Source organism: Accipiter gentilis, chromosome 17 (assembly GCF_929443795.1).
Source record: "Accipiter gentilis chromosome 17, bAccGen1.1, whole genome shotgun sequence".
NCBI lineage: Eukaryota > Metazoa > Chordata > Aves > Accipitriformes > Accipitridae > Astur > Astur gentilis.
The window spans coordinates 16,577,279-16,605,121 of record NC_064896.1 but is presented as its reverse complement, the minus strand read 5'-3'; the positions used below and the strand labels follow the sequence as shown (position 1 = coordinate 16,605,121).

At 41.0% G+C, this 27,843-nt stretch overlaps 1 protein-coding gene across 1 annotated transcript in view; it reads right to left on the bottom strand.

Annotated features, from left to right (window-relative positions):
* RRAS2 (RAS related 2) overlaps positions 1-27,843 on the bottom strand; it is a 45,465-nt gene that overhangs the window by 5,729 nt on the left and 11,893 nt on the right. The window contains exons 2-4 of the mRNA XM_049820558.1: positions 7,627-7,714; positions 6,796-6,898; positions 4,330-4,438 (exon numbers count right to left, since the gene is read on the bottom strand). Coding sequence (XP_049676515.1) covers positions 4,330-4,438; positions 6,796-6,898; positions 7,627-7,714 — 300 coding nt within the window. The remainder of the gene's footprint in view (positions 1-4,329; positions 4,439-6,795; positions 6,899-7,626; positions 7,715-27,843) is intronic.

The window sequence follows — 27,843 nt, the reverse complement described above, 5'->3', positions numbered from 1 at the left end:
CTGCAAAAACAACATATTAACTGCTTGTTTGCTAGCATCTGGGCTGATCCCAATCAAGGTCAAAGCAGGAGGCTGCTTGCCTGGGATCATCAGCTTTGCTCATCATCTACCTATGCATAAACTGAACTCACCTGACCCTCTCTTTAAAACCTTGCTTTAAAGGTATCTAGCAGCACAGATGGTCTTAGCACTAGGCCATTGTATTAGTTCAGTCATGATGCAAAAGCAAAAACTAGCATTTAATAAAACCCAAGCACTTTCCTGTTGCAACTTGGATTTTCCTTGAAACCCTGCCATCTGGGGAATGATTAGACTTGACCTAGTTTAAGCTAGCAGTTATCTACAAAAAGTCATACATATCCTGCACTGACAAGTCTACTCCTCCATCAGTAGTGGTTATTACTAAAACGTCTGGTGCTCTACTGAATTGTCTTACTGTAAAAACATCCAGTGTTGAGTTGCACGGAATTAACCCATTTAAGAGAAAGACTGCTACACAGCATTTATTTCAAGGAAAGAGCAATGAGAGATGGTGCTTTAATTTTGGTTTCACAGTCACCAATCTGTGACTGGGGAAGCTGGAAACACTGGTAACTTTACTCCTTATCATACAAGGACATTCTAAAGACTTAACACTCGCTCATCCTCTAATAACTCGTTTTTCTTTGTCAATCTCACCTGTGGATATTGAGGACTTTGCCTCCCATACCACAAAGGATACAAAGTTACAAGAAGTCTGCTAAACTCCATTCGGCTATACAATTATTACCATAGCACATTACTGTTTCAAACTTCCTCTTTCACCTCTCGTCCTCCAAAAACACCCATGAGCTGACCAGTAGTACATTACAGCCACCACTATTTTAGACTACACCTTTGGAATGCCCCAACACCATCAAGATCATACTATCATCTGTGCGCTTCTGCTCTACAACTCAGTTGATTTTTTTCTTGAGAAACATTTGCCACCACACAGAGATTATTAGTTACGCATAATTTGCTTCCAAATTTATGGTATCACAATGATAGTACTCTACTGTGTTCAACTACAAAACACAGTTACTTGCATAAAGGTGGGGTCAGACCATTGAGATATCCAAAACTTTCATACATGTTTAACTCTTTTGGGCTCCAGGAAGATTTGTGTGTTAATTCTATTCAGTATCATTTGCCAATCAAAACACGCACTAAATTAACTGAGTTTTATGCTCTCAGAGGTAGCATGTGTTCTCTATTATTTCACCAGTTTGCCTCCTGTCTTTCAGAAAGAGGTGGCAGATGTCTAGTACAAGTAGTTTTGCTCTAAAAACTCACACCCAGCTTCCGGAATTTCTAAAAACACTACTTAAATCCTGAGGCTCAAAAATGTACATTTGTAATTAAAGAAGTTAGGAAAGTAAGCTGACTTCTTGTAGAACTGCCGGATAAGCAAAAGGAGAGCAGTGCGACACTCTAGCCTGGCCGATGAGGTTTTCGGCGTAACACACCAGCAGGCTGGAAATGCGAAAAATGAAGAGAACTAGCGCTTCTCACATTTTGCCCACAAGTTAGAGCCTGGGGACACCCCACGCTTCCCACTCACCCCAGCACCCCTAACCACGGGGAGGGAGTACTCTCGCCTTCGCCCCCAGACCTCCCGTCGCAGCTGCCTGTGCAGCAAACCTGTAGGCAGAGCAGGACAACCTTGCTTCTCAGGCTGAAGTTTTTCCATACGTGGAGAGGCACGGGGGTAGGACTAGTTTTCAGCCAGATAAGCAAGCTGGTCCAGCTCGCTGGGTGCCCGCACGGAGAGTTTGCATGACAGAGCAGAAACAACCCCACCAGAAACAACCCCACCGATGAAGTGGAGACTCTGGCTGCTTTTCACCTCCAGCTGATAACATCTAACTGCTTGCTGCTGCCAAAAGGCGAGGTCTCACTTTCTTCCCCCCACCCCAACTCCTCCCTGCCCTGCTCCCAGCCACAGCCCCACGCCTTCTCATGCTTTGAGCACTGGCACTCAAATCTTTCTGCAAGCTGATTTAACTCACACAGGTCCCAGAAAGCCATTCCAGCTCATCTGTTCTCCTCCCCGTCTAGAGAGATGATTCAACTCGGAAAGTGCTTCAAGTGAGAGCTAGGGCCAGCAAAGGAAAGAGCGGGAACGTAAAATCAAGGGGGATCTAAGCCTCTCCCTTCTGGGGACCGATTATGTCAGCTCAGCATCCCCAAACAATTCCTTCAGAATGACTTAAGGCCAACTGAAACACACCATGTGCAGGGGAAGGGGCAGGGAAGAGTTAAGAACACACAAGTAGCTGTTTCAGCAGTCCTGGAAGTGCTTTTTCAGTTACAGCTGTCCAAGCCCCAAGTTATGATGGAAGTCACAAATCCACCAATTCGCATGTAAACTGTGTGAGTGATAGCACCAAACGTTATGCTCCTCAGCACCTTATCAAGGAAGGCAATTAATATAGCCGTAAAAAGCAAAAGGAGCTTTGGGGGACATAGGGTCTTATTTGTGTTCAGATATAAGCAGCAAAACTGTGAAGTTCAGCAATTTGAAAATAGCTACTTTGAGCTCAAACATGCACCAGCCCATCATCATCTGAAAAATCAGCTAGGAATCAGGTGCAGAGGGACTAGCAGGAGAACAGGTGACAGGCACCTCTTTCTACCATTAAGGGAGAAACAGATGCAGTGTCATAACATTAGGAGGGTGGAGGACAGAGACCAAAGTTCAGAACTGTTTCTAGAAATGGATCTACAGGATTACGAACTACACTTGCCAGGTATCCTCTGAGAACTCGGGTGACAGCAATGATGTTACTTCCCTCCCAAAGCATCTGGATGTTTGTCCTTCAGCAATCAGTTTACAGAACAGTTCAGTTTCACCTACACGATTTCCATGCCAACATTCGTGCATGAGATAAAGTACATTATGTTCCAGGACCTGCAAGGCTATATTCGGGAATTTTGATGGGGGCACGATGGTAACTGAAGAGTGAAAGAGTTTCACTTCTGTCTCAGGGGCAGGCTGATAGTTCTGTGCACACGTGAGCACACGAAGTTACTTCTGATGACTTCGTGAGCTACTTCTGCGAAAACTTCTTTCAAGACAGTATCATAGGTTTTAATTTTATCGTGATCTCTCTACACAGGTTCTGGGGTCAAGAGGCTGTGACAATCAAGGAAGCATACTCAACAGGGACTTTTTTGTACTGAAGGTTTTATGTTGTATTCGAGAAACTCCTTCAACAATAACATACTAACCCACTAAACTCTTTAACATTATTTGTTTTGAACCTAATTTCTTCTTGTTCCAGCCGCTGTTTTTTGACAGAGAAAAGATTTTATTTAGCAAAGAACAAAACCTATGTAAGCACTTGTGGACAGAAACTTAAGTCATGTCCTGGGACACAAATCTGAGAATATCTTGTTCTTTAAAGCTGCATTTTCCTTGTGAAACTCTTAAAATAACTATAGCAATTTTAGTGATATTTAGTTTACTCTCAGATAAATATCAATCATGTGTTTGCTACCAAGCTTTAAGGGTCATCTTACTGTCTCGGGAGAAAACAGTAAACTTATTTCCGAAGTTGCTGAAGAAGAAAACAAGTTTGATGCCTGTTCCTTTCCTGCTGATGTAGTAAGATTATTTTCATTTCAGCTCAAATCAATTTGATTCATGAAAAATCAAGAGTAAACAGGGAAAACAAATTTAAATATTCTTCAAATCATTCTAAGCCAAATCTTTTAAGCTCTCTTACAACTAGAGGCGAGGTTGACATCTACTAGTTTTAAAACTTTAAGATACATAAACACAACAGTAATTGTGTTGCTGTACTTCCAACTTATAAAGCTTTAAGTCACTTATGCAGAAGATGAGTGGCCAAATAGAAAACAGTGAACGGCTACTCATTTATACACAACAGGAGTGAACGGTAAAAGCAACAGCACTGAAGTCTCAGGATCGTTAGAGCTAGTGCTGGAATGTACTCTGCTTGGCACAGCTTGCTATGGTGAGTAACAGAACAGAGGAATTAGACACGTTCATGCCTGAGTAATCAAGTCATGACAGAAAACTCTCAAGTAGATGTGAATAGATTTGGTCTCAACATAACCCCACTGAGTCAGCCAGAACATGTGCTGTATGTGGAATGCCATCATGCTTCTAAGATTGTTCAAGTATAGAAACTCAGTGTAGTTGTGTTTCTTGCATTGGAATTAGTTAGCATGATATGATTTATTTTTTTTTTCCATTTGTTTCTTGTTCCCACTCTATTTTGGGGAGGAAAACTGTAAACTTTCTTCTAGAAAGTGAGCAGTAACTAATAGCAAATGAATTACCTGTCTTTGGTGGTCCAGATCTGCTTTATTACCAACTAGAATCATAGGAAACTCATCACGATCTTTCACTCTAAGAATTTGTCGCTGAAACTTATAGATTTCTTCAAAACTGTAAAAGAATAGAAGTAGAGTTATCAGTGTACTAATTCATAGATTCTCAGGTTCTGCAGAAATTCAGAAACGATGAGTCACTTATTTGGACTTGCCCTGTCATGCCACACAAGCACAGACAGCTGCAGGCACTCCAGAGTCCACTGTCACAGCATGACCAGTTAGAGAATCATTCAACACTCAAACTAAAAGAATCCTCAAGTTAGCAGCATGCTATGCACTGGACTTAGGTGGGGCTGCAGGGTAAGCAAAATGCTTACTGTGTCTCAATCTAGAGGGGTTGCCCATGTGTTGCAGACAATCAAGCAACCACAGTCCATTTTACAAATATTGACTTTGGAGTTCAACTCTGGCTAGAATATTCAAACTACAGTCTACAGACCCTGGTGATCAATTTCAGCTGGCAACCTCCACAGCTACTTCTAGGAATTTGGGGGGAAGCTATCAAAGCTGGAAAATTTTATTTCTTGAAGAACCAAAAAAATGTAAAGGCTAAATGATCAGAAAACTTTCCAGTTACCAAATAAGTTACATCAGGTATTGATGCTGTTCAGTAAGGAATATTCCAGCAGTGCTTAAGGGAAGGCGAGCAAAGAAGACAGCTTCTCCAAGGACAGTATATTTAATAAGCTAATTCTGGCCTAAACAAGGATTTTTGGAGGAAAAAAAAAAGCACTGCTTTCAAGTAAACACTGTTAAAGCTACATCACTACATAAGGAGCTTCAGCATGGATGCTTGCAGACAATTACACATCCTTTGGAGCAGACTTGCCAAGCACCATGTTTAGTCCCAGGCATATGAAGCCATTTACACTCAGATTTGCAAACTAAAATTTAAAAGCAAGATAATCATCAGTGAGAAAGCTGCATTAAAAAAAATTATGTAGTCAGATATGACAGTGCCAATCCACCTCATCCATACAAAGCAATTATGAGAAGGAAGGTGAATTAGAAGGAAGTGTGCCACTAAGCACAGCTAGACCTCCATTTAGGTATGCTGGTTCAATACTCTGCTCAGAAGTCTGCAGCAACTGGAGGAAGAGTTGAAAGTTACCAACTAAGTCCTGTAGATTTTGTCTTGGCTACAGAATTACTTTCTACCACACAAGGGACAGACACCCCTAGCAGTTACTTCATTGACAGGCAAGGTAAATGAAAACTCTGCTCTTCAGAAGTCTGAGGGACTTCAGAGAGAACAGCAATATACAGGTTTAATGTGTCAAGACCTGCTTAAAATCAAGGCAGACCCTTAGCCAGAAGAACAGAGAAAAACTTAAGATTTTTAGACAAACCAAGGAGTTCAGGTGACTACTTCAAAAAAATCTACAGTCCTCTGTAGCAAAAATATTTATGTTAACACCAGTGCTCAGTATGCCTGAAATTCACAGACCCAGATCTCTGGCAGAAGTCTAAGAGTCTATTCTGGACAATACATCAAGAGAATTTATACATTTCGCTGCATTCTTAAGTGTAAGATACAGGTCCAACAGAAACACGATCATGCTCTATAGAATATTTATTTTAATTCTCATTACAGAGCTGTTTATAAGATAAGTAACTTATTAGAGCCTTGACTGAATCTGTAAGGGGCAGGGGGGTGGGGTGGGGGTGGTGGAACAGACAAAGTTTTGTCACTTGATTGCTCTTCTGTTGCAACTTGAAACAAGCGGAAGGACAGATCCCTGAGTATTTCTCCTTTATTACTACATATCTGATAAGCTCAGTGGAGGAAGATCACAGACAAAATGCTAAGCAACTGCCTGTATATACACAGCAGTCTCCTACTCCTACAATGATCAGGAGCTACCTGACCAAGCTCCATGAGCTTCTAAGAAGGTATGTTTCATCTCAGCTCTGCGGTCAATCCGTTATGCAGGTTCCAGCCAATTCCTGGGAGTAATCAGAGTAAGGACTGCCTGCAAAAGACTGCAGAGACATACCCTGAACTGGGTACCCCTGTTCAGAAATCCAGAGCCAGGCACTCAACATTGATGACCACACAGCAAGGGGATATTTCTAAGAACTGATCAGACCGATGAACTGATAGCATGTTGCCCTTAGTTTAAATTTCTATCACTTCCAGGAAACTAGTATTCTGGACTGTAATGAAGTGCTTGAATAGAGCTGTCATTTTTTTGTGTATACTTGCAAGTCATCTATTGCAAGAGACAGATACTTTCAGCAAGTGATTGGTTTAAAATGGGTTTTCATCAGAGCTGAAAGAGCATCACACCATAGAATCTAAGAGTGCACGCATATGTAATGTTTCTGTTTGAGATTGTTTCGATAAAGGATAAGTAGCAATTTAAGATTAATTACAACTTTCTTGTTTTAATAACTTGACATCAAGCTTACCTTCCTCTATCAGTGACTGAGAAAACAAGCAGAAAACCCTCCCCTGTCCTCATGTACTGTTCACGCATGGCTCCAAATTCTTCTTGTCCTGCTGTATCCAGAACTGAACATAAGCAAAACACCGATTACTATAGTTCACGTTCCTAGAGCATAGACCAAGAAAAAAAAAATCCTTCCTAACAGAATATTGTGAGAACCTCTCCTATATATTGTAACTAAGGAGAAATCACTTTTCACAGATACTATTGGATTTTTGCTAAGATTCCCAACAAGTTCTTGGACCGACTGAACAATTCAAGACCAACCACACTGAACAAGAAAGTTTGGTGGACTTTTGCTAAGTCACAACAAGCTGAAACAGCTGGAAAATGCTTAGAGAGGACTTAGGAATGGGGGTTGGGAAGGTTGCTGGTTTGTCCTTAAAGAAATCACTGACAAGGGAGAACTGAAGCTTTTAAAGCAAAACGTTTATATTGCACTTGGGAAAGGCAGCACACAACAGCCAAGCAATGTGTTTTTCATTCCACCATGTCACACAGGTAACTGCCAGGAGTTACGTAAATTCTTCTAGTTTTGTAGGCGCTAAGGCTTTGGGAATAATTCTTTAAAAAAACATCCAATTTACTTGAGACACACATAAGGCATAAGCACTTCAAATCCCGGGTATCTCATTAATAAAACAAAGGTAGGCAGCTTTTATCAGCCACACACTTACATAAAAACCACATGCTGCACAGTTGTTTACCTGCATTACATTTTATGCATACAGATGCCAGCACTGGCACGAACAGCTGCAGGCTGTTAGTACTGTGCTTTAGCCAGGCTACTTACTGTCCAAGCGCGCAGCTCTTTCATCTATGACACATTGCTTGGTGTAGGAGTCTTCAATCGTTGGATCATAATCCGTAACAAAATAGGACTGCAGAAGATAAAAGAAGTTTGTAAGACAAGCACATATAGGACACTCATCAAGTAAGAAGCTAAAACTGTATGCTTGGCAGCTTAGGGAAGATGAGCAGGTTTTACCTGTATATAACCATTTGCCACTATCCAAAAAGATAGCAGGTAACGGCTTTTCTGTTCCTAGTAAACGCTCATAAATTGTAGAAATTACTAGCAGAGTCACTGAATTTACTGGATTCCTACAGAATTTCTACCATTTTCTAGAGACTTCTGGTAACTCCTGGAATTTCCCAGGATTCCCTAGAAAGTTTCAGTCTCTAACAGCTTTTAAGGTCTCCAGTAAGTACTAAGTTTCTCTGCACTTCTGGTAGGGTTTAGAAGTTTTTTGGAATTCTCAAAAGTTTCCAGGATTTCTTGCCCTGCTCCCAGAGGCAGTAACTTCTAGGAAGTGCCAGGATTTTTTCAGCTCTTTCTGGAATTCTCTAGCAGTTTTATAATAATTTCTATAAACAGCTCCATGCTGCTGGCACTTAAGTTTGTAAGCTGTATAAAGTTTAGTGTGTCATCCTTGTTCCCAGCATTTCTCTCCTGGTTTTAGTGACTGTAAGCACACACACCCTCCAAAAAGACAGCTCCTGAAAGCAGAATAACCTATGTGTCACCCATTGACTAAGCCCAAGGCTCCATCAGATACTGCCAGTCTGTTATCACCAGAACTGCAGAGCAAAGCACACTCTGGTACATCTTTCTAGAGACTGGGTGACCTGGTATCAAATACTGGGGTAACAATACTATCTGAAGACAACGAGTTTAGAGTTCAAAGGATGAATGTGTAGCTTGCATGCAGTCATAGCAATGTTGTTTTCACCCAAAACCAAAGCACTTCAGCATAACAAATCCAAACTCTGATCAAATTCTTCCCCTCCGTGCTCAATGCAGCAGCCACCGGGGATGCGTACTACCCTGACCGTTCAGAAATCAAGCACATCGGGCATGTGTGCACCCAAATGAATACCACAGTAACTGAAGGAGTACTACTTGCATACGTTACTCAGTTCTGTAAGCCAGTAAGGAAATAGAAATGCTTTAAAACCACATATTGGCTCCTAGGAAGCAAAAAAAAAAAAAAAAAAAAAAAAAAAGCAGGTATTGTTCTCGCATTAAGCAGGTATCACCAAAACCAGAGTGCATCTCCCTATTCATGTCAAAATTAATAGTTCTCACTGAAACATCTTTCCCATCACAAATTCAAAGATACCAACAAGATACCACTCTGTTCCTCTAATCTTATCAAAGTCAAGTTAACAGATGGGGGGGGGGGAGAAATAACTGAAATTACAGCACTAGCCCACCAACCTTCTCCAGACCCAACACTGTCAGTGCAGAACACAGATAACTCCATTCTTGCAGACACAGTTTTATTAATGTGGTTGTATTTGTTCTTGTCCAGTTTCAATCTGGAGTTGCCCACAGGGCTGAGTGCAGCACTCTGTCCTGGCTGCACCCAGCTGCCTCCATCCCACCATTTGTGCACGTTCGCGCTGGGTTTCTGGTTTAACAGCATGGACATGGGCTCCCCAGCAGAGCTCATCAGCTGAGCTGCAGCTGCCTTCCTGGGAGGAACACATCACTAGTTCTAACACACTTTACCAGCTGCCTATACTATATATAACCTATGCTCATATACCACAACCTCACCGTCATGCCGTTGGCTACAGGAAGAGTACGTACAGGTTGTTGTTGACCTGCTCCTTTAGCTCTGGCATCATACTGAAAAACTGCCGACCCCTAGAGCAGAGACACTGAACAGCTCTGCACATCATCTTTGCATTTTAAGCAGACATGAATAAACAGTCCTCTCGGGATACACCTACACAGTAGTCTCAGTCGCTCTGCATCAACGGCGCCAGTGTGTAACCAGCTACCGTCAGGTAGCAATAACATTAAAACCACCCTTCTCCTCTCCCAGAAGGATAAAATCCTAGCAATCTGTCCCACCAGAGATACCTGTGACATACAAGATGCTGTAATTCACTCCTTTCTCACAGTGTTTCATGTAAGTCAAGTTGCTCATTTCTGGAAAATAAGTGGTTTCTCACTTGTTTAGAACATTTGCCCAGGCTAAGCAACCTCCTCCCTCCAACCCCCTCCAAAACCCCACTTACACAAAACAAAAAAACCCCAAACAAAACCTCCCCCCGCCCAGATTCAAACAAACCAACAGGCATGGGCTCCTAAATGGAGCACACAAACAAACTTCAAGTCTTCCAGCAGAAGACTGCCAATTTGCAGACAGCAGAACATCTCACCGTGGAACAAGCCCCAGAAGATGCTGTTCAGACTACAAGTTGTTCCTTTACCTTGCTTCTCTGCAGATTTAAAAAGGAAAAAATACAGCCTTCTTGTCTTTTCTTTTGCCTGCATCCATGACTCAAGAAGTGCTTAAGAACAGACTTTTTGAGGAATTAATTCATTCATAAACTATAAATTAGGTCTCAAGTCCTCTGTGGCCTTTAACAGTCTCTGAAAAATGGAAGAGAAATTCCCTTACGAGAACATACAAATGTGTAAATAAATAATTTACAGAATCTGACTTTAGAAGGGACAATCATAAGGAAAGGAATTTAAATCCTATGTTTCATTAAGGAAACAGAAAGTAGCATTTATAAAAAAACATTAGGTGACTAAACCATGGTCTCACCATCAGTATATCTAGAAATTCAGGATTCTAATTTGGCAGATAGAGCGCATGCTCTGAAGTTACTCTCTAACCCTCTCCAGCTTCAACTTTCATTTCTCTGTCCTGCAGAATTCAAAGTTACTGTCTGATCCTTTATAGATGTAAAGTGGTAAAGTATGCCAAGTTTTAAATAAAAGGGAGGATTTGGAATCACTTTATTTCACTCTCACGCAGCAGTATTAGTAGAACACCTAAAGCAGCAAGTTTATATCCAACAAGGGCAATACTTCTCACTGAGAGAAGTCAGAAAAAGAAAAGCATAATAATCTCAGAGGGATTCTTTATATTTCCTTATTCTCTGTCCAAAGGCCAAGAGCTGCAGCATGTTTTGTAATCTCCAGGGCATTTCTGCGATTCCCTCCACCCTTTATTGGTTTGGGTTTTGTTTGGTTGGGGGTTTTGTTTGGGTTTTTTTGTTTGTTTTGTTTGTTTTTTAAATGGAAACTACACACAAAGCAAGCGTGCCAGACTAGGTAGAGAGACATGGAACATGGTTCCTCCCTCAAAAAAGGGAACAAGACTAAGTTGCCCAGATCCAGCATCAGCCGTACCTCAAATTCAGAATGAGCAGATACCACAGCTTCCCCATTTAACAAGTCTCATATGAGCAATTTCTTCCTTCCCATGGAGCTGCTGCTGCCAAATCTGTTATCACAGCACAGGTTTGCGAGGACAATTAGCATTGTGGTTTACCTCCGGGCACTGGACAAAACTAATGTGGCTGAAATAGCTACTGGTTTTGAAGGAGTCTTCCCAAATTGCACTGGGACTATTTGCCACAGGGAGCATGCCAACCACAGCTTGCAGGCCTTATTCAGTCAGGGTTGATTTACAAAAATTAGATGTAGCCAACGCAGTATTTATCAATCTGAGCAGAACTGGACCTTGCTGCTGCTGTACAGACAGTGTTTAAAGAATTAAGGGATGGCAGAGCATATCCCAGAACCCTCCCCGAGGCTGTACCTTTACTCCCGAATGCTATCCCACAACAGTGGGAAGGTACCTGCACCCCCAGCAAGCCCAAGACCATATACCAGCATAAGTAGCTTTGTAGAGGTCAAGGAGTTCGTGGCAGAACTGCTTAAAAGACTAATAGGAATGCAATTCCAGCAGATGCAAACCACTGCCAACCTACTGGTTTTAAACCAACACTGAGTCCAGACAAATTTGAGGAGCACGTACACACCGCAGTGTTGGACCGCTGCCGCGGTCTCCTTTGTGAAAGCCGTATGGGCAAGTCCTAACACTTCAAAGCAATTGTCCTACTAAACTACCAAAATACCAGAAAGCAGGTGTCTCGGATGCCAGCTGGTACAAAACACACCGGACCACTCTCTAGGGTGACCCCTTACAGATCAGGCTGTCAGAGCTGCTCTTCCAGGAGCACTTCAGTTTCTATGACAAATTGGAGGAGCCAAGTCTCATTCAGCTGGCTCCACCACAGTTGGCCACTGCCTGCAGGAAATAATTAGAAGAAATTAAGCTTCTTCTGTGAAGATAGCAACTTGAATATGCTCTTCTGTTACACCACTCCCTTAATCACTAGCGAAATCAAGGCTCTTTCCACCCACTTCTAGAAGGGAAATGAGAAGCCAAGCCCAGTAGTCTCATCAACCATTCAATTTACCCAAAATATTATGCAACAAGTTTTCTAGGTTTCCTCTTTCTAAGAGTGCTGAGGCAATCAAGTCCAGATATGGGAAAGCCTGCCAAGGACGCAAGCCCTTTTGCAGAGGTAAAAAACCAAAACAAAACAGAAGAACAACAAAAACCCCATCCCCACACCACCTACATCATTTACAGCTGGGCAACCCAACACCAAAATCCCTTCCTATACACACACTTGTCATCTTAAAAATGTATTTCAAACACCATCTCCAAACTTTTGCAGGAGTTTCTACTTGTGGTGCTTGGGAACGATGACACTACTACACCGAATACTGCTCTAGCAGTCTTTCTCCATTTAGGATAATAGCAATCCTTAAATCATCGTTTCAATCGCTTGAGCCTTTTGGCAAGGAGAACATGTGAAAACCCACTTTGAATTTATCATCTTTCCCCTTTGTTACACTGCCTTTAATATACATGAGGGAATTCCTCCATTAGCTGGACTTGCTTACACGCTCAGGAGTCCCGTTCCATAAATTAATAAACACAACTAAGTAAAGATATCTTACATAGAAAGATGGAGAACCCCAGTGCAGTTTCACAGCTCTTTTGCAGCTTTTCTTATTTATTCTTTATAAGGTCTTTGTCACAACAATCCACAAGCTGAAAAGCCACTGGATTACTTTCTTTTGCACCAACATTGAAGTTTTAAGGTGAGAGACAAGTCAGATGTTATCAATGGAGAGCTGCTATAAGCTGCAGTCCAGAGGCTGGTTGCATAAGGTGCTTCCTTTTATCTTTACACAAAGCTTGCAGGACATGCAATGAAAGGCAGCCCAGCACAGTAGAAGCACGCTGCTATGAGTAAGTTGAAGGAGTGGTACATGACAAAATACATATTCATCCTTGCTGTGTCTATAATCTCCATTTGTATTTACTAAATATACACTTCATGTTTCAAAGAGCCACTAGTTGCTTATTTAAATTTTTTCCACATGTTTAAAATTTTCGTTTCAACCCAGTGAAGGCAAGGAAATAGAAGGGTTTCCACCCTCCAGCTGAAGTTCCAGACCAGCTCTGGATTTAAATAGCATCTACAATTTCAGCATTGCAAATAGCCCAAAAATCCTTCCTAGCTATAATTTATAAGTTAGAATTTAAAACAAACATGTTGGTGAATGCCACACACCAAAGCTTCAACTTCAGACTTGAGTACGTTTCCAAATACCTGAAATATATGATCCCAAGACAACTCCTAGGCTGTAAGTGCTACTTGACAGACTATTTATTTTGATAGTTTCTCCTTTGACTACCTCAAACGCTATCACCTCTTCTCTAGGTTTTTCCTCATTTCCTCTGCACTTCACCAGAAGATCTGTCTGCTCCTGTTCCACTCAACAGATGTAAAGTCCAATTCACGATCTGTAGCAGCAGGTCCTCAACATGAGCATGGAACAAATAACAGTACCCACTACAGCCCTTATGCACCACATTGATCATATCAGAAATACTTAACCCAGAAAAAGACAGAAACCTGACCTAGGCCTCTTCTAAACAGCTTTCTTCATTTAAATGAGTATTTCTGGCATTTGTTGCAAGTCATAGACAAAGTCAGCGCCGTAGTTTAAGACCAGAACTCTAGTGCCTTGGCCAATTAATAAGACCGTAAGCGGACACCTTTCTGTCTGAGGCAGCTTTTATGGTGTAGCCAAGTTTCTCAGACCATGAATTAAGATCTAAATGATTGACCGCACAAATCAGTTTGTAACCTTCACTGCTTTGCCACCCATGGAAATCTAGAGCCTCTGCCTTCAGCTCTTCTACCCAAGAAGAGTGACACAGCACCCAAGCCTATGCTGAAGTGCCCACAGTGTCACACTGTACCCTCCTCCCGGCTGCAGAGGAGGTTAGAGACCATTTCCAGGAGTTTTAATCTGCATTTCTGTCCCTGTCCCTTGAGGAGCACAAAGAGGTTCAATGTCACCACAGACATGTTCCTAGAGGAGGGCTGGCAGTAAGTAACCTGCCGCCTCACTCAAGCACTACCCTGGCCCCGGTCCAGAACTAACCCACCCAGCAGCTCTGGTAATTAAGCAAAGCAAAGCTGCTAGGGCCTCAGCACCTGAAGAGATTAACTGAAGCACCTCCTTTCACACAGCAAAGGAGACTACTCAAGTCATTTCTTTAGAAATATTTGAGTTGGTTGGCTAGAAAACAAGGAAAACATGCAGGAAAAAAAACCTGAACTGACTTCTGGCAGCAAACTTAAGCCCAGACTGGATTCCAGAATAAAGGAACAGACACAACAAAACATACAAATTTAGTATTTTGCGGAGCCCCATGTACTTAGATCAACGAAAAAAAAACCCAAACAAAAAAAAGCACACCACTGATTAGATAGCCTTTGACAAGCTTGTTAAATACTTAACTTATACCTCCCCAAGAGCAGGTGGTTCTCCAGGACATGATGTTTCCAGACAGGTCTAATTGGTTGGCGTTGGGGGAGTGGGAGATGGCTGCTGGTGGGGTCGACAACAGGGAATGCCACCTCTGCAAAGGGCTTGGGCACTGCACCAAACGGTACCAGAAAGACTGCAGGAGCTACCCACAGCAACCCAGCATTGTTCTACACAGAAGTGCTTGAGACAGCTTTGAGCATGCTTTGCTGGCATAGTCACACTTTGTAGACCAAGAGGAAGTATTTTGGTGTTGAACATGGGAGAGAGTGGGGGACCAAAGGTCTAAAATTATGCCGATAAAGACCAGACTGCAGAGATAACCCATAAAACACTAGATCATGCTATGGAAGGCCAGGCGTATCCTCCTCCAATTATCCCATATTCATACAAATCTTTAAGAGTAACTTTCTTTTAATTATACAAGAAGTAAGATCATCTCTTCTTATCTTCCCAAAAATACAAATTAAAACATAGTCAGTGCTTGTGAGCAATCAACGATGCTTCCCTCAATTTACACTACTTCCCACCACTCTGGTGTATACTGCCAGCATTGTTATGGCTATCCAGGGAAACAGATGTCATTTGTAACTACAATTACTGCAATTATCCAGTGATGTGAAACACTTGATAATTTCATGAACAGTGAAAACTGAGACACAAAGACAGAAGAGGATTAAGCTGAAGAAAGAAAGTTATAGTGAAAGAAAGATGCCATGAGCCATATACAAGATAAACCCTTTGGAAATTTATACAGAGGTTGAAAAGTTTTTATTTCTTCCTGAAGAACTAGCATTACATATACATAAAATACTGATATTTATGATTAAGTACATGCTTAATCAAATCTTAATGGTTCTGTTAAAGACAAAAATCGTAACTGAGAATGCAAAGGTCTTGCATGACCCACGGTGGCCTCAGAGTGCCTCCATTAGATTATCCCCCCCCCCATAATTCAAAGACAGAAGAGATACAAATCTTAAGTTCTGAATAAGATATGGTAGGATAGAAAAATAAACATCTGACTCGGTTAAGTATAGGTAAGTCTTCCCCTTAACTTTTTTATGCAACGCAAGGATTTTCAAGAGCTTGTGCTTGGTCTGGAAACACTAAACAAAGCATAAGTTACTCCTATTATACAGCCACATACTCTTCTCTCTCTCCATTCCCTGCCCTTCCATATATAGCGATCACTGAATGAGCACATCAGAAAAGAGAAAACTATTAAGAAATCTGTGTTCAGTGCATGGGCATATTTATTGCCCATAGCCAAATATAACACAGCTCTTTTCTTTACGGGCTTTGTTGTGATCACTACCCGAAGTACCTGAAGACAAAACTAACTTTGCTTCCCTCACAGGTGTTGGGAAACATGAGTTGGGATGGGGCAAGCGAGTGGAGAAAGGGTATAAAGTGCCTTCAATCTGAAGGCCAATACACATACCCGAATTCCGTCTATGCACCCTTAATTTTTGTATTTCCAAAATGAACACTTGCAACTTTGTATCCATAACCACACTCATTTCCAATTAGGTTTCTCTACATATCCATACAGTAGGTAATTCCACAGGTTTCATCCACAGTTCAGCAGGACTGACCCACATTAAGGATTTAAGAGTGATGTTGGTTCTGGAGCATCAGCTGATTGTGCAGGTCACACAGCAGACTAAGACTCAGGAAGATGAAAGACTGAAATCAAACTGACTTTTGTGCTCTGAAAGGGAATATCCGTCAGCTCTTTACACCTTTCAACACCCCTAAAAAACCTGCCAGTTAGTTTTTGGCCTGCCCCTAATTGCTACTTATAACAAAGCAGCTTCACCTTCTCCGACCTCACCGGGGCTGCAGCGGCACAGGAAAGAATCTCCCTTCTTTTCTTCCTCAAACTTGGCACCCAAGGCATGACTTGCAAAACAGCTCAGGCTTACAGGTAGAAATCTGGAGTGTTTTTAACTGCTAAACAGATAGTTACAAGATTCTGTGAAAAAACTAAGAATCCACCCAGAGACAGCAGATTCACTTGGGAAAAAGAAAGTTTAGAAGAAACATAACTAAGGCAGCCTCTCAGTGCTCTCTCTGTTCAAATCATAGAGGTTTAAAGAATAACTGTTACAACTACTTTATTGAAAAATTACATGCCTTGTTGCTAACATCCTGCCAAGCTTAAACATACTGCTAGGATAACTCTTGTAAAGCGTTAATGCAGCCTCAACACTTGAATTACGGACAGAGCGGGCACTGCTTACATGCATTTAACATGAATACTAATGAGTGGGGGTTTTTAATATATATTTTGAAATGCATGTGAACATCTTTTTAAATACTATCTTCCTTAAAAAAAGCAGATTGATACTTTTTTAAAACAGCTCTCACCTATTTATAATTCGCAAAGTTCTCAAAATCAAACCACACCAAACACCAAGTACACTCAGACAGAAACTCGATTTAGGCAGTACATGCATTAAACTTTGGCTTCTTGAATACTTCCTGGTGATGCAGTTTTCACTACTCAAGATCAGAGAACGTACACTTCCACTGTCTGTTAAGACTTCTTTGTAATGCCTTGAATTAATGCCCTTTAATGCCAGTAAGCACCTACAAAATTCTTTGAAGGCAGCTATACTATTTCTCAAGTCGAAACATGTCTGACTCCAAAATGTACTCTATACTGCAAGCATCGATGAGTCTTGATTTCATTTTTGCTCCACAGTAAATGTGTGCAAGAACTATGAACACATCAAGTACTTAATCTTCCCGATCTTGGCCACGTGCAATTCAAGGAATGTTTAAAATATTTCCTACATACTATCTTTTCATCCATAAAATTTTATCAGGTTCAGACAGTTTTCAACATAGCAGCTCACACAAACTCTTCAGGATGAGCTCCGGTTTTTACCTCAAAAAGTCCATGATATTTTTAAAAAAGTACATATCTGGTTTTAGGGTATGTGTATACCCAGGTAATGGGGAATATACCTATGAATGAAAAGAAAGAAAGGTTACTCAAAAAAATCCCCTGGTGGGGCAGAAGTAAAGTTACTGCCTTTTCTCACACACATGAAATCATTAGAACACCTCAAGATATATGGTGTAATGCAAGAGCTTTTGATCTATAAATGTAAGAACAGTAACAGGGTAAGACTTAGAATCAATTAAAAATAGCTCTTCACTTCACTAACTTAACTAAAATACAGTCAGCAACAGACTTCAGGTTAAAGGCTATGAGGAGACCCATGTTTAAGGGCATTTACAGTCTATTAATAAGCCACTTCACAACTCCTTGAGGAACATACTGGAAGAACTGAAATGCAGTTTGAAAAAGCTAATTCCATGGCAAAAAAACCTCTTGAGAAGAGTACAGGTATTCATGTGAAATCTGAACCTTTAAAATAAGTTCAAGTTGCAAACAAATTGCTCATTAATTGGACTTTTCAGGTTGTCTAGCCTTGGTTATGGACATTTGGACCCACACAATTACCTTAATGCGGTAAGAAGGTTTTTTAGCCCAAACAAGCCAGTAAAACAAAGCCTCAATTCAGCAGCTCTAGTGCTTTTCAGTAATATTGACTCCTACTGAACATTTTAAGTACTTGGCAATGTTCGAGCCCTGGGACTCCACAGGAAGCTAAGGTCAAAAGTCTCTGAAATTAATACCTTATTCTGAAAGTAGGAAGTAAAGACCCATTTTCAGTAGTAAGAGCCTTTTCCGACCTTCACCATTACATTTCAGTTCTCTACAAAGCCCGGTGCTGTTGTCAGTTGTGTAGGTTTGGAACACAGTTCACCAGAGCCAGGTAGAAAGCCTGAAGAAGGCAAGTTCTCTGTGTTCTTCCTCTCAAAACATTTAACACTGCAATACAGCCAGGTTAACTACTCCATTAAACCCAGAACCTATAGTTTTCTGGAATGATTCCAGTTAGGATTAAGTATTTGTAGGATAGTATTTCACAATACAATTGAACTACATTAGCAACTTCCTGCTAGTGGAAGAGGGAGGTTTTGTCATCCCCACTCCTGACCTTCCACCAGGGTTCCCCGCTGCCTGCAGCACGATCAGAAGACCAAACAGTTCAAATTGCCAGCCAGAAACTAAAAAAAACCCAAACATCCAAACACTAGCCAGCTGCAAACCACCTTTAAATGTCCAGACACTTAAGGAAAGCTCACAGCATATCACTAAAAGATGCCTTTTCCCTCCACTCTAATATATATAAAAATATTTTTATATGATTTGCTTACATATATATATAGAAAGCACCAAACAGGGACTGAATCAAAAGAGTGAAAGATTCAAGAAACTTTCATTATATCACTCATTCTGTTAGAAAAGAGACAGAATCATTAACACACAGGTAATTAAAAGTTAAGATGACTCTTTCAGAGTCAGTAACACATCTTATTTATACTGTGAGATCACTGTAGTCATAGATAACAATACACTAGTTCCTGTCGTGTAATTTTTTTTTTTTTTTTCCCCTATTACCACAGTTAATCCCATGGAATTTTTGAACACCAGCTTGGACAACACCCAACATGAAAAACATTCAGCTTCATTAGCAAAGTCTGGAGTACTTTATTTTTTCGAAGATTTATTGACTGATCATTAGAAACTAATTATTGAGGAAAAAGCTATAAAATACCACTTCTATCTAGCAAGAACTATTGTGTCAGAAGATAAACACAGTTCTAATAGCTTTATTTGCCCAAATTATGTGTTTGTTCAACTCCAACCTTTTGGCCTGAGACTAGACCGTCTAGACTCATTTTGCAGACTATAGACAATTACTATAATCTTTAAGTTTTGGACGTGCCATCACCAGAAGTGCCAAGAATGCTGAAATGGCAGCTACAAGTGTTTAGCCATCTATTTTCATTAGCAAAGCTAATTTTTGCTAGCCTTCCCCCAAAGTCCTTGCCCAACTAAGTAAAATACACAAAGCAGTGAGAGACATGAGAATTTTTAATAATGAAAGAATTGGTTGCCTACCTACGAAATAATGGACTTCTTTAAAGTGCTAATCATTCAGGAGTGCCAACATCTGAAGCTGCATGATGCACATATAACAGTAATATGCGCAGCAAAATCAATTAAAATGAAAACATACTAGGCAACTTCCCCTTAGAAAAGGCTATGTGAACAGCTTGCAGGTGGCAAGCTATCAACAAAAAGTTCATGCTAAAAAAAAAAAATGCAATAGCAATAACCTGCTAAATGCACACTTTTAAACAAGGCAGTTCCTAAGTTTTCTTCGCACCACAACAGACACAGCGCGAGAGCCATACCGAGCCAGGCTGACAGACTCAACGCGCGCAAGCCCCACACTGCCATCTCGCCAGCCACGGCGGCTCAGCAGTCAGGGTACCTGCCAGGCCCCAGTGCCATGGATTTTTGCACGTCGGTATCAGGCATCACACCGTATTCTAAGACGAAGACATGCTTTCTGCCTCCCGAAAAATACTTCTCAGAAGTTTGTGGCTAAGCAGTAAAACCTCAGATAGGGGAGAATTTGTAGTGGTCAACAAGCGTTTCTTCCATGTTATCTGTACTTTCAGATTCGGCAGCTCTGGGGAGGGCCAGCGCGTGGGCTCCCACAGGGACCGACCGGGAAGGAGAAGAGAGCACCTACGTGCCAGTCGCTCCCGAGTCCAGCAACGAGCTCCATAACCTTAACGTCCCCCCTGCGAAGAGAAGTTTCTCAGGAGATTAACATTTCAGCATCAGATTTTTAACCCTGACGCATCAAGGAGAAGTACTCATAACCTCAGTTTGGGATTTAGAGCCAAACAACAAAAAGCTTAAGAGTATTTTTTGCCTGGTCTAGTCTAACCTAGGGTGTCAGGTTAACCCACTTCGTTGTGAGAGTGAATAGGAGGGAGGGGGATCTCTTCCCAGGTAGGGCAGGCTGTACAGGCCGTTTTCACACAGGGGACAGCGTGTTCAGATCTTCCTGGCACACAAGCATTCCCTTTGTTTTGTTTGATTGCTTGGGCACAGCATTTGACAGATTTGATTATCAGAGAGGAACAAAAAACAGACCGGACTTGGTCATTGTCAACTAAACTTAGCAGAGCAATGTGTAAGTTACTCCACCCTTGAGGCAAGACAGAGAAATCCTACCCCACTTCAGCAGAGATACCCAACACAGAGAGATTTCAGTGATGCAGGCTGACCTGAAATCGTAAGACATGATACCTGTCAAAACGCACAAGTATTTTAAACAGAGGCTAGCCTCACAGATGTAGACACTACTGCTTCATAAGTCATGCTTCAAATTAATACCACTATTTTCAAAAACTCCAGGTTTCTGTAAGAATAAAATACAAGAAATCCAATATACGGAGTTCAAGGAACATGCAGCATGGACTTGTGTAACTGAAATGAAGCTTCAGCTGGACAAACCACTTCAAAAAAAAAATAATATTGAATATTTTCCATGACAGATACCAGCAGACTACAACACTTTACTTTCCAGCCTAATCAGTGCTTGCAGAGAAGTTAAATCTTAACATCCTTGGAGAATGTCTTCATAGCCTCTCTTACTACCACCAGCAGTAGATTTCAAGATCAAAGGTTATTACTCCTTCACATCTGACAACAGTGTAATTCAGACTGGTTTTCTCATCAAGTGGTAAGTTGCAGCACAGCGCACGAGGATTGTTTACCATAGGAAGTGTAACATTTCATTTCTGACCTTTCAGAAGCAAAGCCATGTGTATTGCAACTTTTACATTAGAGACAGTTAGCTAAGTTCCTAGAAGAAATACAAGGGGTCATAGAAAAAATTTTATCCTAAATAGAAATAAAAACAACAAAAACCCCAAACCACCAGACTCATGGTTGGGAAGACTTAAGAAGTTACTGTTACATGGTTTGTGTCAGTGTCCCCCAAGTCAACCCAACCACCCTGTCCTACAGTAGCTCCAGCCCCTACGTTTTATTTCTGAGGTCTGTGCCCCTGCCTGTGCTACACTTACATCCATACCTCAGTGGCACAAAGTTGCTCAGAATCAGTGAATTCACTTTTAAACCAGCAAATTTGCAGACTAACACCTGAAGTTTACAACCTAACGTTTTTCTGTGCACCTCACCCCCAATCCATACTTACTTGTGCTTAGCTCAAGAGTATCGAACGGGGCAGTACCTATTTTACCCGCATTATTTCTACAGCGTGCACAAAGTCACATCAACGTCGGAATCACACGACAAGAAAACAGGGAGATGCTCTCCTGGCAGAGGATGCAGGGATGGCCCTCCCTTGCGTTTCACCAAGCAAGTGGCTGCACACAGGCAGACCCCAGCAGCGTGGCAGTCACGAAGCCGAATTGTTCACAACCGAATGTTTACTAGGGAAGTTGACAGAAGCAAGTTTTTAAGTGGCATTATCCTCCCAAACAAGAAAGGCTTTAAAAGCATAACGTGACCGATACTGTCGCAACTTAGATATGGGGAAATGCATACAGACTCAAATTCCAGGAACCAGAAACTATCGAGTGGTTTTACGGTTGCTAATCCTGACATGCGAGCAAGATTTCATAGCGCAGAACTGGTTACAAGCACTGTCTTGCTAAAATTAGCTTGGTAGCTGATCTACAGGGAAGAGATCCTAAAGCCCCAGTAAGCACAACTCAAACTCTCTTAAGCAGTTGCCAGAATTTTCAGCCTCAGCAACTTTAGATTTTAAAGTCAAAAGAGTATCAATTTGAAACATGCTTATGTTCTCAAATTTTAGTAAAAATGCTTTTGCCTTCAGTATTCAGTCTACATATTTAAGCAAGCATCAATTTCCATCTTAAAAAAAAAAAAAAGCATATTTACCAGCAAAACATTTGCTTACACTAAAACCAACCACAGTGTTTCTTCCCCTTTGTCTCTGCACCTGCAGGTGCAGTACCAGTCTTAGTCAGCACCACCCCAAAATCACAAGACAGGGAAACATGTAGAAAACTCTGAGGCAGCTTACTTTTTTGCTTGGAATGATCGTAGACACTGCATGGAATACAAAAAGATAAAGATAACCAAGACTTTGTCTAACATTGTTAATGTTGTAGATGTTAAGTATAGTTAGGTGTTAATCCTGTCTTTTACACTTTTACAGAATTTATTATCTTAATAGCAAGGACTGTTTTACTTTAGTGAGAATATAGTTACCCCCAAAGCAAGTGCTGTTATAACTAAGGCAAAAAAATAAATGCATCTCATGTAAGGCACCATCCTACAATTAACAAACCCCAGCGACGCAGTATGCTAAAGTTGAGCATTAGCAGACTTGTTCTCATGTTAAGATCTGCTTCACACTACTCGATCCCGCGAACTACAATTTTATGTGCAAATACCTACTTTCACATTACAAAAAGCCACATCTATTACGAACCACATCAAGAAACTGCAAGCAAACATTCAGCTGAGGCACTCCATAATCAAACACCACACACAGTCAACAAATGTTTTTACAGTATGGCCATTTATGGTAGCAGTAAAGAAGGCAAATGAAAGATTGGAGCAGTTTTACACCAAGCAGCACCACTTCCCATGGTAGAGCTGATTCTAAGTAACAGGTAAAAACATGATTTGCGTTAAACGCTATATCCACAGATGAACCCTCATTGTTTAGGGAATTCACAGTTTGAGCCAGAAGCGTTTGCTTGAGCCCTGCAGACCTTACGGTCACTGCAATGCAATGTCTAGTATTTTCTTCTCCAACATCCTCTTCAGCAGTATGTTAGAGCAGGTTCCAGAATAGTTGTCTACCCACAGTTTGTGAGCGAGGTTCCTCCACGGGGAAGGAGAGCTTAAAGATCAAATTGAGAGCAAACGCTATAGACAGTCTCATTCAGAAGCACAAAAAAAACTGCTAAAAGGAAACAGTGCTTTATTTCTTTGAAGAGCTGGATGCTCTGGCAAAACCTGAGCTCTACAGCGAAGAGCTTTTCTCATGAAACTATAGGTGTTGCAATTCATTGTTTGAAGCACAAGTGCTCCAAATATTAACCTAGCCACACATGCTGTGATAGCCGTTCTCAGATGGTTCTGCCACCTAAAGCTCATAAACACATCTTCGCTTAAGTAATTGGATAGCAAATTAATACTGCAAATAGGGCTTTATCATCAAAATGCTCTTCCTCCAGTATACCAGCAAACTCTCTGGAGACCATTAAATGAACCTACAGAACTTAAAGACCATTGAGAGAACACCAAACCCCCATCAGATCTAGAAATGCTCATCTTCCTTTTTGCATTCTTCCCTTGCTCCTTCCCTATCCCTCATATTAAAAACCAGGCAGCCCGTCTGCACTACAGACACACAAACCCTTCCAAGAGGGTATTTCTAGTATTGCCTTTGGTGGTGTCCTGAAGCTTAGCAGGCTCCCCTCACCCAAAGGTCTTTCCTTTCTGCCGATGGTATCTTATTCTTTCACAAGCTTTGCTTTAGGAAAATGCCCCACCCCAACTAGAAGAGGGCAGAAGCACTACCAGTTTACACTCAGCAGATGTCAGCTCAATTCAGTTAAGTAAAATATTTTTCCCATTCTTTTGCAACACTGTAACTTTCTGTGCTTATTTAAACACATTTGAGCCCAGTTTTCTGTTGGCATTTCTTATTCAAGGGACACAGCTAAACCTTCAGAATCACCCACAAACCTTCAAGGACAGCTCTTTACCAAATTTCACTTGAATAGATTCATTTATTCTCTCCCTCTCTTGCTACTCCTGTTTTGAATAAAACACAATCTTGTATTTTAGCAGGCTTTCAAGTTTTAAGGGAAAGTAAGGGATGCACACCACTAACAATGTAAAGCATTTGTTAATTCTCCTACACCATGCTCATGTTGACCAGTTCATCATCCCATCCTCAAGACGGGTAGGCTTGTGGATTTTTAGGCTTGTTAAAGGTGTGAACTTAAAAACTAAGGGTTCGAATTCAGATAATTCAGTTTAGTAACAGCATGCAGTCAAGTTTTGCTCTGGGGGTTTCCAGCAAGGTGATTTCCCTTCTGTCCCCTGTGTGCTCTCATTCTTGCAAAAAATTTACATATATTCTCAAATAAACTTGTTTTCTAAACTTACGAGCTACACAGAGCAGCCAGATCACATGATTTACTTCATTTGCATTAGAGAACACATGCTGACTTCTCTATATATAATATTACTTTACAGACATCAGTTGAGGAGAAAAGCATCACTATCTGGAAAACACAGGTGCACATCAGATGAATATAGGTCATGAAAAGCATCAGTAAACATTATCTAAACCATGTACAAGTATGATCAAAGTGAGGAAGGACAAGGGCTGATGAAAAATAACTCTATCATGCTAGTAGTTGTGTTTCTCCACTTAAGACGAGTTGGTTTCACTACCTGCTGCTATCTCTCTCCGATTTTACAATTACTAACTTGTAACAAATCTTCAATGAAGTAAGCTACCTTCTTCAGGACAGATTCCATGAACAGCCACTGCCACAAAAGCAACTCAGTAATTTGTTCATTGCCGAGATATTTTGCCTTTACAAAAAAGTTACTTATGGCAGTATTCTTAGAGCAGATAGCAAGCTCAGAAAAGAGAATGCTAGTATGAATCCAACAAAGAGCAAAGAAAGTACCAGATTTCTACACAGGCTAATAGTGAATTACAAGGCAGACCCTTTTTGGTTATCGTCTTAACGTGACAAATTTCCACTACCAAATGCCATAATCGGCCACAGTATGCTAGTTTACAGTCTTTCAACTTGACAGGTCCCATACAATTTTCCAGGAAGGAAGATGTTACTCAAGATGTTACTTGCCTTTTGGACCGCCCCAAAGCGATCCATCCATTCCTCACCTCATTTCTGGAGGCCATAATCCAAGTGGAAGCCGATGCTACAGTGCAAAAGGCACAGCACCAGAAGAATTAGCTATCCCACGCAAAGTGCAAGAAGAAAGAAGGCAGCCCAGGAGTTTCTGTAGCATGAAATAGAGCAATTGTGAAATCCCCAAACAAAAACATTAGAAACAAAACAAATTCAAGTTCTCCTCTCTCCGAGCAAGCTCACATTGATAGAAACTCAGCAGCTAATAAATAAATTGCCTGAGCCCAATTCCTAACATGTACAGAAGCGAGGAAACTAGTCAAATTCACTGCATGCAGCAGCACCTTTAGCATTGTAACAGGTTAGCAGCACTTGAAAAAGTGGCCTTACTGTACATCTAGTAGGGAAAACAGCTTAAAGCATCTTGTGCTGAAGGAAAGAACACACTCCATCACCTAAAAGCACTCACTTGCATTAAGAAAATCATCTATACAGCAACCTCTAAATTCAAATTGTCATGTGCAATATTCTTCCCTGGTCTGACAGAGACACACAATAAAGTATGATGTTAAGTAGAGAACATCATTATTTGATTGCTTTCTTGAGAAAAGAACTTACGCAAATGTTTTGTTTAAAGGTATAAAGAGATAGCAGTACAGTGAATGCCATCTTGAAATGTGTGAGCAGTGTGCAAAGACCTTCAATTTGTTTACTTTCAGAAGAAGGTTTTAGAATGCACAGGGTTTGATCAGAAGGTTTTTTTTGTTGTTGGTTTTTTTGGGTTGTTTTTTTTTTCTTAAAAAAAAAAAAACCCTACTGCTATTTCCGCTCCCATATTCTACCGACCAGTGATGTTGTGGTAAAGGCATTCAGTGAAGAGAAAACAGAGGTGGAATGCACAGCCAGCCAGCCTTCTGCACCGAAACCACAGGAAAGCACAGTAGTTTCTCTCATTTTTATAGATTAGAAACAGGTTCTTCAACTTCATCATACTTAGAATAATGGACTATTCAGTGTTATTCAGATTTCCAGTAATCATAGACGAAGTCTCTGGACAGGCAGGACATCAGTATGACAAGCAGAAACCCTTCAGAACAGCTTATCTTCTTGCTGGTTAACTCCTACGTAGTGAAGTGTGAACATACCTCTGAACACAGCATTACCACCACACAGCTCTGCCAGCTTTTAACAAGCAGCAAAGCTAATGTTATTTACAAGGACAGGGTGGATGCTACCAATTAAAGGCAAATAGTTTCTCTTCTGAGCTTTCTTCCAGCATTAGAAAGTGTTTTAATTTAAAGTGTAAGTCTTCTAGACTCATTTCCTGTGCATGTGTTAAAAGCAACCTTTCATAATGACCAAAACTCAAAACTGATTATATGGACCATACACATTACAACCTTGTTGAATAGGATCAAGACCACACTAATACATTGTTGGGTTTGGGGTGTGTTTTTTTTAGAAAGAAAGCAGAGTTACAACAAAGTCCTCTTCAAACATGTTTTGGCACTGACGGCGTACGTGCTTCAGGTTTAGGAAGTGATTGTCAGATCCTAAAGATAAGACATAAAAACAAATCTAGGGATATTTTCCTATGAATGACTATGGTAGCCCGCTGCTAGGAGAGCAGGCAGCCACGGGTTTGTGACAGCACACACTGAATAGCACTAGCATGGAAGCTGACAAAAAGCCAGTGCTCCAACTCGGAGGTGTTCACTCAGCAGTAACAGAACTAGCATACACCTGAGGTTTTGCCCTGGAGCATCAAGTAGCACAAGTCCCTTTTTCACTAACCACACTTCATGTATTTTCTAGATCTAGGAGAGACCAGAGACATCATAATCCATTCAAGGGAAAAAGTTACAGAAAGATAATAAATACCTAGTTGAATAGTGTTAGGCAATCACAGTAGCATCTCGTAATAACTACTAGCACTGGGGAAAACCTGAGGCACTTTTAAATTTCTAAGGCTACTCAACTGGCATGGAAGTACTCATGTGCAAAACAGCTAGCTGAAGTACATGCACTGCAGGAAATTTTTAAGTTTTAACATAAGCTGTTCAGCTGTTAGAAAGCTCAGTCTCAATTAACTAGTCTGAAGCAAGTAGCTGCAGCTTAAATTATTCATCTTCTGCAACCACCCTGAACAAATTCTTCCAGATCACCACCTTCACTCACACAGGGAGGCAGCCAGCATCTTTTTCAGGAGATCACATCAGGAGATGCAGGGCTTTTGTTCACTTTCTGCAGAATATTTGTAAATTGAAGAAATACACAGAACACAGAATTTCAAGGTGCAATTTTAGCTTTTAAACTAGAAAAATCCCAAACTCTTAAGCCTTGAGCAAAATCCCTAACTCAGTGGGATTTCAAAACCCCAGGTCACAATTCCGCTGAACAGACATCCAGGCAGCAGAGATCAGATTATTTTCAAATTCTGCTCAAAGTGAACAATTCTATTATCAGTTCCCTTTTTTGGGAGAAGGCTTCTGGTGTGTCAGTCGAGATATCCAAGTCCTCCCACAAAACAAGTCAAAGCAACTATGGAGGAGG